Source organism: Xenopus laevis, chromosome 6S (genome assembly GCF_017654675.1).
Source record: "Xenopus laevis strain J_2021 chromosome 6S, Xenopus_laevis_v10.1, whole genome shotgun sequence".
Lineage (NCBI taxonomy): Eukaryota > Metazoa > Chordata > Amphibia > Anura > Pipidae > Xenopus > Xenopus laevis.
Genome location: NC_054382.1, coordinates 133,378,449 through 133,393,539, shown reverse-complemented (window position 1 = coordinate 133,393,539; position 15,091 = coordinate 133,378,449). Strand labels below are relative to the sequence as shown.

General features: G+C 39.4%; 1 protein-coding gene across 4 annotated transcripts in view; it reads left to right on the top strand.

Moving 5' to 3' along the window:
- Positions 1–6,619, top strand: part of tsnare1.S (t-SNARE domain containing 1 S homeolog) — a 173,145-nt gene extending 166,526 nt beyond the window's left edge. For all 4 annotated transcript variants that reach the window (XM_041568039.1, XM_041568037.1, XM_041568038.1 and 1 more), the window contains 2 exons: positions 952–1,390; positions 3,338–6,619. In XM_041568039.1, the coding sequence (XP_041423973.1) occupies positions 952–1,390; positions 3,338–3,897 (999 nt within the window). In that variant the 3' untranslated portion in view covers positions 3,898–6,619. The remainder of the gene's footprint in view (positions 1–951; positions 1,391–3,337) is intronic.
- Positions 6,620–15,091: the final 8,472 nt, after the last annotated feature.

Here is a 15,091-nt window from a genome sequence, read left to right as displayed (position 1 = left end):
AAGCGTGCCCAAAATATTAAGTATTGTGTTTAAAGGGAAAGTCATTTAATGTAAAATGTTTATATCTAAAATAACTTGCAGTTTCTCTTAAGCATCCATTATTGTGGTTAATTTAGTAATAACTTGTACTGAAGCTTTTTAGTTTGAGACGTTGCTACTGCATAGTAACAAGGTCCAGTATCCATAGCAACCAGGCATTGCTTTAAATAATATGTAATGTGTAGAAGGGGAAGGTCTAACCGGATGGGAGTGTCTTTTAATTCCTGGATCATTACTGTTATAGGGCTGCTCAGTCCTTCAGCTGGTACAGCAAGAACAGTATATACAGTATTTTCTAGCCATTTTGTTTTTGGCTTTAAAGGATAAGTAAACCTTAAAAATACTTTAATGTAAAATTGATGAGGGGACTATTATAAGAACTTTTGCAATGTACATTGATTATTTATTTTTTTATTCCAAGATATTAAAGGATACACTTACTGTTAATATGAATGAATTTTGCTACAACAGCGCCACCTGCTGGTCAGTTTCCCACCAGTCTGACCAGCAAGTAGTCAAGGAAGTTGTCAGGAGAAAGAAAGAGACTGATGTTCTTCTGCTTAGGAAAGATGTGAGAGAGGTTTCTAATTTTATTCCTAAGCAGAAGAACATCAGCCTCTTTCTTTCTCCTGACAACTTCCTTGACTACTTGCTGGTCAGACTCAAATCAGTCTTTATAAAGTTACTTGTGTTTTTTATAATGCTCAGTATATAAACTAGAACTATAAATTGCGTATTCAGTGAGTATTTTAGGAATTTGTGGATTTGTGATGTCATTTAGCCAATGTTGATGCATTTGAGTTAATGCTGAAGAATTTATACTGATAATACCATTTATTACATTGTATATATTGTAACAGTGAGCTTATTGGAATATCCTGTCCAATCGCACTTCTTGTTTCATTTTACAAGAGGCGCACCCTTAGAATGACCTGTGCCCCGAGGAAGAGGAAGGAGAAGTTTTCTCCTCTTGAGCTTGAGATTTTGGTGGCCGAAGTGACCAAGAATCATTCGAAGCTTTATGGAAGCGAGCGAGTCAACCTGAGCCAGCCGGCACGGGAGAGAATCTGGTTAGAGATTGCCAAGAAGATCAACACTGTAGCCCGGTCGCCCAGAACCACTAGAGACCTGAGGAGACGTTGGGACGACATGAAGAGACGGACCAAGGAAAAGCTGGCGATTATAAGACGCTCGGTGGTGACTTCTAGTAGAAGATGCAGCCCATCGAGTCTGCAAAATGACGCCAACAGTGATATTTACCCCGGGTTTGGAGGAGACGAAGAAGATGAAGATCATGATGATATTGATGTGGAGACTGATGCCCCACACATAGCCCTAGAGCTTCAGTCAGGTAAAATGTCTAAAAATGCAGCGGGTATATAGACCTTCTCACCCAATCTATGTTACAGCTTCTTGTCTTTTCCTCATCAGCTCTATCTTACCCACTAGTCTTTTTACTCTGAAATACATTGCAACACAGTATGGTTTTATATTCTATTATTGCCACCTTGATTTTGCTCGGACTTCTCCCCAGAAACTAGGGATGCACCGAATCCAGGATTCGGTTCAGGATTCGGCCTTTTTCAGCAGGATTCGGATTCAGGCGAATCCTTGTGCCTGGCCGAACCGAACCCAAATCCTAATTTGCATATGTAAATCAGGGCGGGTAGGGAAATCACGTGACTTTTCGACCACAAAAGAAGATTTTTTTTCCTTTCCTGCCCCTAATTTGCATATGCAAATTAGGATTCGGTTCGGTATTCGGTCAATCTTTCACCAAGGTTTCTGGGAGTCGGCCGAATCCCAAATAGTGGATTCAGTGCATTCCTACCTGAAACGTCAATAGGACGGGGGGGGGGTTATTATTATTAAAGGGGAACTATCGTGAAAATGAAGATGTAATATAGCTTCATCACACTGAAATAAGAAACTTTCTAAATACAATCAATTAAATATTCTGCACTGTTTCTGGAATAATCAAGTTTATCTTAACTATTCCTCTCTCAGCATCTGTTTCTCTTCATTCTGTCCTCATGTGGCAGTTGGGTGTCAGATATTCATTGACAGTTAGATCCAATATATCTTATAGGGGGGCTCCTTTCCTATCAAATGTATTAGAGCTCACTCAAATAACTGATTCCAGTACAAACAAAATGTAACAAAATAACTGCCTTTTGCACAAATCCTGCATGTAGAGAGACATGATGTCTGGTGAGTTTAATAGAGTGAGCTCTAATACATCTTCTAGGCAAAAGGAGCCCCCCTATAAGATATATTGGATCTAACTGTCACTGAATATCTGACACCCAACTGCCGCATGAAGACAGAATGAAGAGAAACAGATGCTGAGAGAGGAATAGTGAAGATAAACTTGATTATTTCAGAAACATTACAGAATATTTAATTGATTGTATTTAGAAAGTTTCTTATTTCAGTATGATGAACCTTATATTAAACTTACATTTTCAAGATAGTTCCCCTTTAAGGTAAGCTGATTTTTGGAGAATGCCTTTTTCCTCTTCTACATAATTCTGGAAATTTGAAGGGTTAATTAGGGTGAGATTGGGGGTGAATATTTGCTGTCCTGGATATATTTGGAACTAAGGCTAAATATCTGATTTGGCAGTATTTTCATATGTCTGAGCTACTGGGGCCACAACCAAATATTGAATTGAAATAATTATAGGTTATGTGAGTTGATGTCATTCTTCTAGTAAAATGGACCTATCACATGCACTCTATCCCTTTAAATGTATGTATCATGTATGTTATGTTTTCTCAATTTGTTGTGTGCTCCTTGTATGGTGCCAGCATGATGGTTTAAGATCAGATTAGCCAATAATCACCCCAAAATAATTTATTTTTATTTTTTTTTGTGATATGGTCGGAGTTGCTTGTTCAGATCAAGTTGACCACAGCCAGTCTGGTCTGAACAAGGACAAGTGTGATTTCTTTAGATTCTTATAGAAACAAAAGAAATCCTTCAGCTAAGACTTTCATGGGCAGATTTATCATAGGTCGAATTTATGTGAATTTATATATTTTTTTTTTTTACTCTAATATATTTGAATATGCTCACAACTCGAATTGAAGGTTAAGAAAAAATTAGAATGTCTAATATTCGATCCCGACCCGAAAATTCGAATTGTACCAATCGAGTTTTCCTCAGGGAAAAAACCTTGAATGTCAGGAAGGCTGGTAACATATTTGTTCAATGGACCTCTGCCATTGACTTGTACATGAACTCAGCAGGTTCTTTTTGTCATTTGGGAATAATATTTATTTTAAATTCCCACAGATGAGGAGGAAAATGGTCCTGGGTGCACATGGGTGCCGCTTAAAACTATTGAAATGCCAGTGACGACTGAGCCGGAAATGTCCGACCATCCTGTGATCATCCAGACTTCTGCTTCTTCTCCTTCACCCCCATCCTCTCCTCATGCTCATCTCAAATCCACCTTCATGAGTCGCCTCTCCCAGTCCACTCAACATCCCAGGAGAAAACATGACGTCTCGGAGTTTGAAAAGCAGTTGATGGAGAGTCAGTTGCAACAAAACAGCCTTTTATCTTCTTGGTACCAACAACAAAGCTCCCTATTGGTCCAGCAGAACCTCATCCTGGAGAACCTTGTAGAACAGAGCAGACGCTTGGCAGACAATGTAGAGATGCTGAACAGAACCCTGGAAAAGATGGCGGACAGTAACCATTTCCACAGGGAGACGGTGCATTATGTGCAGGAACGTACTAAGGGTTCATCTTCCCGCCCACCTCCCAGAATTCCTACTGGGGAGTCGGGGGGACAGGCTGGTATAGAAGTCTTCTCTGGGATGATCCTCAAAGTTGAAGAAGAGATGTAAAGAACATTATATTTTCCTGAAAACAATGACTTTATAATTGAGAACATTTTTTTTGTACCGATGGGCAAATATATATAAAAAAAAAATATATATATATATATATATATAAGAATATATCCCAAATTCTCCCCCCACCCCAAGTTCTTCTCCTACTAGGTAGTTCTACCTAACCCTCGCGCTGGAGGACAAAGACTCTCCTTACACAACTCATATCCAGAGCCCTTTTTGTAGGTCGTGAGAGACGTTGTGCATATTTTCTATTTGGATTTATCGGTTTCTGAGAAAATATTTTGTATTTTGTTCTTTTTATTCAAGAATAATATTTTTCTTACATAAATTTAAAACGAAAAAAAAAAAATCAAAAAAGTTTTAACTTTTCATATTTATCTTACAGGAATAGGGTAGTTCTTGTGAAGCCATGGAATGCATAATCACAAATAAGTAGCTCAGATGAGTAGGCCTGGGGCTCCCGCTTATAAAGCAGCATTGCAGTGTCGCACCGTCATGTCACATTCACTCAATGGCCAAACCAAAAGACTGGCTCTAAAGGTATTATATTTGGGGGAATCAACCTGATGAAGGATAGAAATTTACTGAATAATGCATATGGCTCTGTAAATGTACACCAATGGGAAATGTATGTCTGTGGAACATTGTTACTGGGAGTTGTTTCAGCCACAAGAGCATTGGTGAAGTTAGGCACTGATGTTGGGGGATCAGGCTCATGGGGGTTCCAATTCATCCTACAGGGGTTCAGTTGGGTTGACCCTCCCTTTGCTGCTATAACAGCCCCTACTCTTCTGGGAAGGTTCCACTAGATGTTGGGACATTGTTGCTGGGAGTTGCTTCCATTCAGCCATAAGAGCATTAGTGATGTTGGGCACTGATGTTGGGAATTAAGTCTGACTTACAGTTGGGGTTCCATTTCATCCCCAGGGGTTCAGTTGGGCTGAGCTCAGGGATCTCTGCAGTCCACTTCTTCCTATCCAGGAAACCCATGGGGACACCTGCCCCCCAACATCTCATGCCCAAACCAAGCGGATTAGTATGAAGTTGCCCCTCTCCTTTTGCTTCTATAACAGCCCCTTCTTTTCTGAGAAGGTTCCCACTAGATGTTGGAACATTATTATTTTGTTTTGTTGCTTCCATTCAGACACAAGAGCATTGGTGAAGTAGGGCACTGATGTTGGGGATCAAGCTCATGGGGGTTCCAATTCATCCCACAGGGGTTCAGTTGGGTTGCCCCTCCCTTTGCTGCTATAACTGCCCCTACTCCTCTGGGAAGGTTCCACTAGATGTTGCAACATTGTTGCTGGGAGTTGCTTCCATTCAGACACAGTGAGGTTGGACACGGATGTTGGGGTTCAGGTCTGACTTACAGTTGGGGTTCCAGTTCATCCCCAAGGGTTCGGTTTGGCTGAGCTCGGGGATCTGTGCAGTCCGGTTTTCCCACGCCAGCAAACCCATGGGGAAACCTGCCCCCCAACATCTCATGCCCAAACCAAGGGGATCAGTATGAAGTTGCCCCTCTCCTTTTGCTTCTTTGAAAGCCCCTACTCTTCTAGGAAGGTCCCACTAGATGTTGGAACATTGTTGGTGGGAGTTGTTTCCATTCAGACACGAGCATTGGTGAGGTTGGGCACTGATGTTGGGGATCAGGTCTGACCTACAGTTTGGGTTCCAGTTCATCAGTTGGGTTGAGATCAGGGATCTGTGCAGTCCGGTTTTTTTTATCCAGCAAAGCCATGGGGACACCTGCTCCCCAACATCTTATGCCCAAACCAAGGGGATTAGTTGCCCCTCTCCTTTTGCTTCTTTAACTGCCCCTTCTCTTCTAGGAAGATTCCACTAGATGTTGGAAGTGGAACATTGTTGCTGGGAGTTGCTTCTATTCAGCAACAAGAGCATTAGTGAGGTTGGACACTTATGTTGGGGATCAAGCTCACATTTTGGTTTCAGTTGGTTTTCCCCCTTCCTTTTCTGCTATAACAGCCCCAACTCTTGTGGGAAGGTTCCACTAGATGTTGGAACACTGTTGCTGGCAGTTGCTTCCATTCTGCCACAAGAGCATTAGTGAGGTTGGACACTGATGTTGGGGATCAAGCTAATGGGGGTTCCAATACATCCCACAGGGGTTCAGTTTTGCTGAGCTCAGGGAACGTCATCAAACCCATTCTGTAGGACCTGGCTTTGTGCATGGGGGCATCATTGGGCTGAAAAAGGAAAGGTCCTTCCCCAAATTGTGTCGCAAAGTAGGAAGCACAACATTATCAGGAATATCGTATTATGTAGTATCAGCAGTGATGGCTGTAGCCAATCTGATCATTAGAAGAGGTGTTGATATACTTTTGGCTGTATATAAAGTATTTTAACACTGTAGGTGGAGCTATGGTGAAGTAGCCCCTCCCCCACTAGCAAACGAGTTCAATGAGATACAAACTGTATATTTCTCTTCATGAGGACAAAGCTTGGGATTGGAGACTGTGTGATTTTTGGGAAGCCACAGACACCTCTGCTGAGCGAGTGGAGAAGTGTCTCATGGTTAGGCATGGTCAGGCGGTTGCTGTTGTGTGACTGTAACTACCAACATCCTATGCTGTACTTGTGGAATTTTATTTAAAGGGGTTCTTTGCCTTTAAATTAACTGTTAGTGTGATGTAGAGAGGGATATTCTAAGACAATTTACAATTGGTTTTCATTTTTTATTATTTGTGGTTTTTGAGTTATTTAGCTTTTTATTCAGCAGCTCTCCAGTTTGTAATTTCAGCCATCTTTGCTAGGATCCAAATTCCCCTAGCAACCATGCATTGATTTGAATACGAGTCTGCAATATGAATAGGAAAGTATCTAAATAGAAAGCTAAGTAATAAAAAGTAGCAATAAAATACTTTTGCAGCCTCGCAGAGCATTTGTTTTTATATGGGGTCAGTGACCCCCATTTAAAGCTGGAAAGAGTCAGAAGAAGAACACACACAATCTAAAAACGATAAAAAATGAAAAAATGAAGGCCGATTGAAAAGTTGTTTAGAATTAGGCATCCTGTAACATACTATAAGATATGTAGAAGATTAAAGGGACAGTAAACACTCCTTTTCAACATAAAATAAATAAATATGGCTTATGCTGAACAAACATTTTACTTATTGTTTTAAGAAATATCTGTGGTTTCTGTTATTTCTGGCCCTAAACTAGAATATGACCTCACTTTAGCACTTTCTATCACTTATGGTCCCAAAGAACTTCAGAGGGGCTGATGAAACTAATTACCAGTCCACTGAGAAGCCCCCGGTACTGAGCTGCTCAAGTGCTGCTGCTTATACAAGGGGAGGTGCGTTTGTACAAAGGTAGATAAGCAGCTCTGAACAATTAATAAATTATTAAAAATAAATTGTTAATAAAAAGAGGAGGGATGGGGGGAGGGGAGTGAACCTACAGTAGCCCAATTTTTACAATTAGCGTCAGAAGAATAGAATGAAATTAAATCAATAGGCAAAATGTAATTTCAAGTCCCATTTATTGTGTTAATTGTTACTAAAAGTCACTTTTAGGTTTATCCACTCCCTTTTATTTATATGTAAATGACCCTAAGGGTGTGTTAGATTGTAAACTCTGCTGGAGAAGGGATTGATATCAATAGGTGAATTTAACAAGTACAGGGCCTAAACCATTGACTTTGAGCACATACCTGCCAAGACCAGTACTCTCTGCAAAACCTGCTGTACAGGGACCTGTTATCCAGAATGCTTGAGACCTGGGGATTTCCAGATAATGGATAATTTTGTAATTTGGATCTTCATTCCTTAAGTCTACTAGAAAATCATGTAAAAATTAAATAAACCCAATAGGCTGGTTTTGCGTCCAATAAGGATTAATTATATCTTAGTTGGGATCAAGTACAGGTATTGGATCTGTTATCCAGAATGCTTGAGACCTGGGGATTTCTGGTGTATTGGATTTTTCCATAATTTGGATCTTCATACCTCAAGTCTACTAAAAAATCATATAAACATTAAATAAAGCCAATAGGCTGGTTTTGCTTCCAATAAGGATTGATTATATCTTAGTTGGGATCAAGTACAAGCTACTGTTTTATTTTTACAGGTATGGGACCTGTTATCCAGAATGCTTGGAACCTGGGGCTTTCTGGATAACATATCTTTCCATAATTTGAATCTTCATGCCTTAAGTCTACCAGAAAATCATATAAACATGAAATAAACCCAATAGGCTGATTTGCCTCCAATAAGGATTAATTATATCTTAGTTGGGATCAAGTACAAGCGACTGTTTTATTATTACACAAGAAAGGAAGATTTCTGGATAATGGGTTTCCAGATAACTGAATCCCTTAACCGTACTGAAATTTACTTGTCTCTTGTTTTTTCTTTTTAATTTGCCCTTTAAAGTGGTAAATGTTCACCCCCCCGTTGATTTATGAAGATTTTCCTCCGGTTCCATTTATTTTGATCTTTGAAAAGGCAGTTGAGCATTTTTATCTTTCATTTTAAATTGAATTGAATAAATGTTTTTCTGTATAGGAGTTTATCACATGCTGCACCACCTGTTATCCAGAATGCTACGGATTTGGGGTTCTCCAGATAAGGGGTCTTTCTGTAATTTGGGTGTTCAAACTTTAAATATACTAAAAAGAAAAGGATTTCTGTTGGGATCAAGTACAAGGTTTTTTTACTATTGCAGAGAAAAAGGAAATTGTTATAAAAAATATATATATATATATATATATATATATATTTTATTTGAGTCTATACAGACAGCCTTTCCATAATTCAGAGCTTTCTGGCTCATGGGTTTTCTGGATAACTCATCCTATACCTGTATAGAGACACGTGGTATAACAGGGTGAAGATACAGGTATGGGATCTGTTATCTGGAAAACCCGTTATCCAGAAAGCTCTGAAGTATGGAAAGGCCGTCTCCCATAGACTCCATTTTATCCAAATAATCCATTTTTTTTAAAAACAGTCGCTTGTACTTGATCCCAACTAAGATATAATTAATCCTTATTGGAGGCAAAACAGCTTATTGGGTTTATTTAGTGTTTAAATTATTCTTTAGTAGACTAAAAATATCAAGATCCAAATTACAGCAAGATCCCTTATCCGGAAAACCCCAGGGCCTATTGGGTTTATTTCATGTTTAAATTATTCTTTAGTAGACTAAAGATATCAAGATCCAAATTACAGCAAGATCCCTTATCCGGAAAACCCCCAGGACCTCTTGGGTTTATATAATGTTTAAATGATTTTTTAGTAGACTAACGGAATGAAGATCCAAATTACAGTAAGATCCCTTATCCAGAAAAAAACTCCAGGACCTATTGCTTTATTTAATGTTTAAATGATTTTTTAGAAGACTAAAGATATCAAGATCCAAATTAGAGCAAGATCCTTATTCCGGAAAACCCCAGGGCCTATTGGGTTTATTTAATGTTAAAATTAGTTTTTAGTAGACTTAAGGTATGAAGATCCAAATTACAGAAAGATCTGTTATCCGGAAAACCCCAGGTCCCGAGCATTGTGTATAACAATGGTATAAGTGAATGAGTAAAGGCAAAGTAGCCGTACAAGCCTCGCTATTGGCTGGAACATGCAATGCTGCTTTATAATATTTAATCTTTATTTTTTCTTTAGATTTGGCTTCCTGTAGACTGTGTAGGCTGCGGTATTAGCAATATATTGCATGAAGTGACTGACTAGCCAAAGCCCTCTGTCTCTAGCCGTCTGTCTGTCTAGAGAGGAAGGAATATTTATCCAATGATATCCTATGGTCTTTACGTTATTTTGTGGTTTGCCAAACAAAGTGTACGAGTGAAACGCGGTCAAGGAAACAAAAACCTAATAAAAGAATAAACCCTTTAAGTTACGAATTTGTATGAAACCCCTGGATGCCAGTGCCGCAAATAATAAATAAACCGTCTCTACTGCTTTGTTTTCATTCCTACTCTCTCTCTGTCTTTGTACTGTTCCCCTTTAAACTCTTAGTATGAACTAGAGAATGATATTCTGAGACAATTCCAATTGGTTTTCATTTTTTATTATTTGTGGGTTTTGAATTATTTAGCTTTTTATTCAGCAGCTCTCCAGTTTGATTTCAGCCATCTGGTTGCTAGGGTTTAAATTACCCTAGCAACCATGCATTGATTTGAATAAGAGACTGGAATATGACTATTAGAGGGCTTGCAAAGAAAAATTAACGGATTAGTAAACCTTTAAAATAAGTGAATGTAAAATTTTTGAGGGGACTATTCTAAGAAATTTTGCAATGTACATTCATTATTTATTTTGTTTTTATCCCAAGATATTAAGGGATACATGTGCTGTTAATATGAATGAATTTTGTTACAACAGCGCCACCTGCTGGTCAGTTTCCCACCAGTCTGACCAGCAAGTAGTCAAGGAAGTTGTCAGGAGAAAGAAAGAGGCTGATGTTCTTCTGCTTAGGAAAGATGTGAGAAAGGTTTCTAATTATATTTTGCATATGCAAATTAGGGTCAGGAAAGGAAAAAGTGGATCATTTTTTTTTACTTGTTTTGTGACGAAAACTCACGTGATTTACCTTCCCATGTGCAAATTAGGATTCAGATTCAGTTCAGTCCAGCAGAAGGATTTGGCCGAATTGCGAACCGCATCCTGGATTCAGTGCATCCCTAGTAGCCTTACAGAGCATTTGTTTTTAGATGGGGTCAGTGACCCCCGTTTGAAAGCTGGAAAGAGTCAGAAGAAGAAGGCAAATAAAACACTGTAAAAAAAATGAAGGCCAATTGAAAAGTTGCTTAGAATGAGCCATTCTATAACATACTTAAGTTACCTTAAAGGTGAATGAGCCCTTGAAGGAACATGCACAATCCTGTAATCGAGTCAATCAGCTGTAGGGTTGACACCTCTATGGGATGTTACCCGCAAAGCCTGTAAATATAATATTTAAAATCTATCCCAATAATAAAGAAGAAGAGATGACAACTCTACATTCATGGGTACAAAGATGGCAGCTTTGATTTTAAAGGAGAAGGAAAGCTCCCGAAGCAGTTTATTGCCAATAGATTAGCCACAATAGTGCAGCTATAAATCTATATATATTCTGCAGAATGATTTACCATACCTGAGTAAACAGCTCTAGAATCTCGCTCTGTTTGTTTAGGATAGCAGCTGCCATATTAGCTTGGTGTGACATCACTTCCTGCCTGAGTCTCTCCCTGCTCACTTATAGCTCTGGGCTCAGATTACAGCAGGGAGGGAGAGAGGAACAAACTGAGCATGCTCAAGCCCTAGAAGCCCATTCTTTTGACAGAGGACTCAGAGCAGCATTACTTTGAGGGGTTACTGGTATATTTATATAGATCTTTCTGATAAGGCTTACTTACTTTTAGCCTTTCCTTCTCTTTCAATCAACGATACCAATTTAAATAAGTTGTGGTTGTTACTTTGCATTTGCTTATAGCGTTTCTTTACTTGACAGGTAAGTCATAGGTAAGTCATGCCGATGTTATGTTGTATGTCTCTTATGTATCACAGCTGTATGACCCACTGCATTTACTTGCTACAAATCCAGTAACAGTTGTCCCAACCCAAAATTACTCTCTCCCTATAATATACTGTATGTCCTGTTATAGATACTATATAGATATTATATGGGTACATTTGACAGTCCAGTGGTTCAAGAAGTAATGTTGGGGGACTGACCCAAACCTGCTTGTTGCTCTGTTTTGGAAGATAGTAGATAACCGATAAGTACTGAAGAATCCCATTATATACTACTGAACTTATCTGTTATCTACTGTGTATCCTGTGCTTGAATGGCTGCCCCCATGGCTACACAGCAGCTTGTTTATATAAACTATAGTAGTACTTATCTGTTATCTACTGTGTATCCTGTGCTTGAATGGCTGCCCCCATGGCTACACAGCAGCTTGTTTATATAAACTATAGTAGTACTTATCTGTTATCTACTGTGTATCCTGTGCTTGAATGGCTGCCCCCATGGCTACACAGCAGCTTGTTTATATAAACTATAGTAGTACTTATCTGTTATCTACTGTGTATCCTGTGCTTGAATAGCTGCCCCCATGGCTACACAGCAGCTTGTTTATATAAACTATAGTAGTACTTATCTGTTATCTACTGTGTATCCTGTGCTTGAATGGCTGCCCCCATGGCTACACAGCAGCTTGTTTATATAAACTATAGTAGTACTTATTTGTTATCTACTGTGTATCCTGTGCTTGAATGGCTGCCCCCATGGCTACACAGCAGATTGTTTATATAAACTATAGTAGTACTTATCTGTTATCTACTGTGTATCCTGTGCTTGAATGGCTGCCCCCATGGCTACACAGCAGCTTGTTTATATAAACTATAGTAGTACTTATCTGTTATCTACTGTGTATCCTGTGCTTGAATGGCTGCCCCCATGGCTACACAGCAGCTTGTTTATATAAACTATAGTAGTACTTATTTGTTATCTACTGTGTATCCTGTGCTTGAATGGCTGCCCCCATGGCTACACAGCAGATTGTTTATATAAACTATAGTAGTACTTATCTGTTATCTACTGTGTATCCTGTGCTTGAATGGCTGCCCCCATGGCTACACAGCAGCTTGTTTATATAAACTATAGTAGTACTTATCTGTTATCTACTGTGTATCCTGTGCTTGAATAGCTGCCCCCATGGCTACACAGCAGCTTGTTTATATAAACTATAGTAGTACTTATCTGTTATCTACTGTGTATCCTGTGCTTGAATGGCTGCCCCCATGGCTACACAGCAGCTTGTTTATATAAACTATAGTAGTACTTATTTGTTATCTACTGTGTATCCTGTGCTTGAATGGCTGCCCCCATGGCTACACAGCAGATTGTTTATATAAACTATAGTAGTACTTATCTGTTATCTACTGTGTATCCTGTGCTTGAATGGCTGCCCCCATGGCTACACAGCAGCTTGTTTATATAAACTATAGTAGTACTTATCTGTTATCTACTGTGTATCCTGTGCTTGAATGGCTGCCCCCATGGCTACACAGCAGCTTGTTTATATAAACTATAGTAGTACTTATCTGTTATCTACTGTGTATCCTGTGCTTGAATGGCTGCCCCCATGGCTACACAGCAGCTTGTTTATATAAACTATAGTAGTACTTATCTGTTATCTACTGTGTATCCTGTGCTTGAATGGCTGCCCCCATGGCTACACAGCAGATTGTTTATATAAACTATAGTAGTACTTATCTGTTATCTTCTGTGTATCCTGTGCTTGAATGGCTGCCCCCATGGCTACACAGCAGATTGTTTATATAAACTATAGTAGTACTTATCTGTTATCTTCTGTGTATCCTGTGCTTGAATAGCTTTCTGAAGCAAACACACCAATTTTACCAGTCCAGGGCAACACTACATTATATTGATATTCCTTTAAAAAGTTTTCATATTTTGGTGTTACTGTTCCTTTAAGGAATATAATGGGATCAGAATGATATTGATGTGAGTAGGAAGGGTCACTGACCCAGGGGTATGCGGGTGCCCAGCACACCCTCTTTTTGTTACTAAATGTACTTTAATGGGCTGAACCTGAAGTCCAGAAGGGGTTAATTTATCGAGGTTGGCCTGGTTGCTCCCATGATGCCTCACTCTGGTGAGTAGATTTGATTCGTTCGGCTGAATACTTAGACTGAAGAGAGACCTGAGGCAAAAGTCTCAATCAATGTGTTTACTAGAGAAATTCGCAGAGAAAAAAAGAGTAAAATAAAATATGGGTTTATTTAATGATCCTGGTAAATCACTGCTCTTACCTGCAACATAGCGACAATTCAGATGTTTCACTTTATGGCCAATATGATCTAAAGACGGCAGTGTATCCTGAAATGTTCCTTCTTACAGACGAATATCTTACATCTCTGTACAGACTATGAGCAAACTTAGGGGCTGTTCCTGCTGAATTGTGCTTAGTACAGGGAATACCTATGCTGCCATAGTTTTATGGGATATCTTTGTACAGACTATGAGCAAACTTAGGGGCTGTTCCTGCTGAATTGTGCTTAGTACAGGGAATACCTATGCTGCCATAGTTTTATGGGATCTCTCTGTACAGACTATGAGCAAACTTAGGGACTGTTCCTGCTGAATTGTGCTTAGTACAGGGAATACCTATGTTGCCATAGTTTTATGGGATCTCTCTGTACAGACTATGAGCAAACTTAGGGACTGTTCCTGCTGAATTGTGATTAGTACAGGGAATACCTATGCTGCCATAGTTTTATGGGATCTCTCTGTACAGACTATGAGCAAACTTAGGGACTGTTCCTGCTGAATTGTGATTAGTACAGGGAATACCTATGCTGCCATAGTTTTATGGGATCTCTCTGTACAGACTATGAGCAAACTTAGGGACTGTTCCTGCTGAATTGTGATTAGTACAGGGAATTCCTATGCTGCCATAGTTTTATGGGATCTCTCTGTACAGACTATGAACAAACTTAGGGACTGTTCCTGCTGAATTGTGCTTAGTACAGGGAATTCCTATGCTGCCATAGTTTTATGGGATCTCTCTGTACAGACTATGAGCAAACTTAGGGGACTGTTCCTGCTGAATTGTGCTTAGTACAGGGAATACCTATGTACCATAGTTTTATGGGATCTCTCTGTACAGACTATGAGCAAACTTAGGGACTGTTCCTGCTGAATTGTGCTTAGTACAGGGAATACCTATGCTGCCATAGTCTTATGGGATCTCTCTGTACAGACTATGAGCAAACTTAGGGACTGTTCCTGCTGAATTGTGCTTAGTACAGGGAATACCTATGCTGCCATAGTTTTATGGGATCTCTCTGTACAGACTATGAACAAACTTAGGGACTGTTCCTGCTGAATTGTGCTTAGTACAGGGGAATACCTATGCTGACATAGTTTTATGGGATATCTTTGTAGCAGGCCGTTCCTACTGAATTATGGTTATTATAGTCTATGGTGAAAAGACTTAGAGTGACAGCTGGAAAGTCGTAACTCGTGACCCCTATGAGCTGTGACAGAAGCTGCTCCCACTGTATTTATCTGGTTCATGGGGGCCCTGCTCCCTTACTTCTCTAAGGTTGTTGAACCCATTAGGGTCTTAATATTCATTGGACAAATATCCCTTTAAGTGTTCTTAAGATGAAAGAAATTATGGTCTGGCCGTGAATGG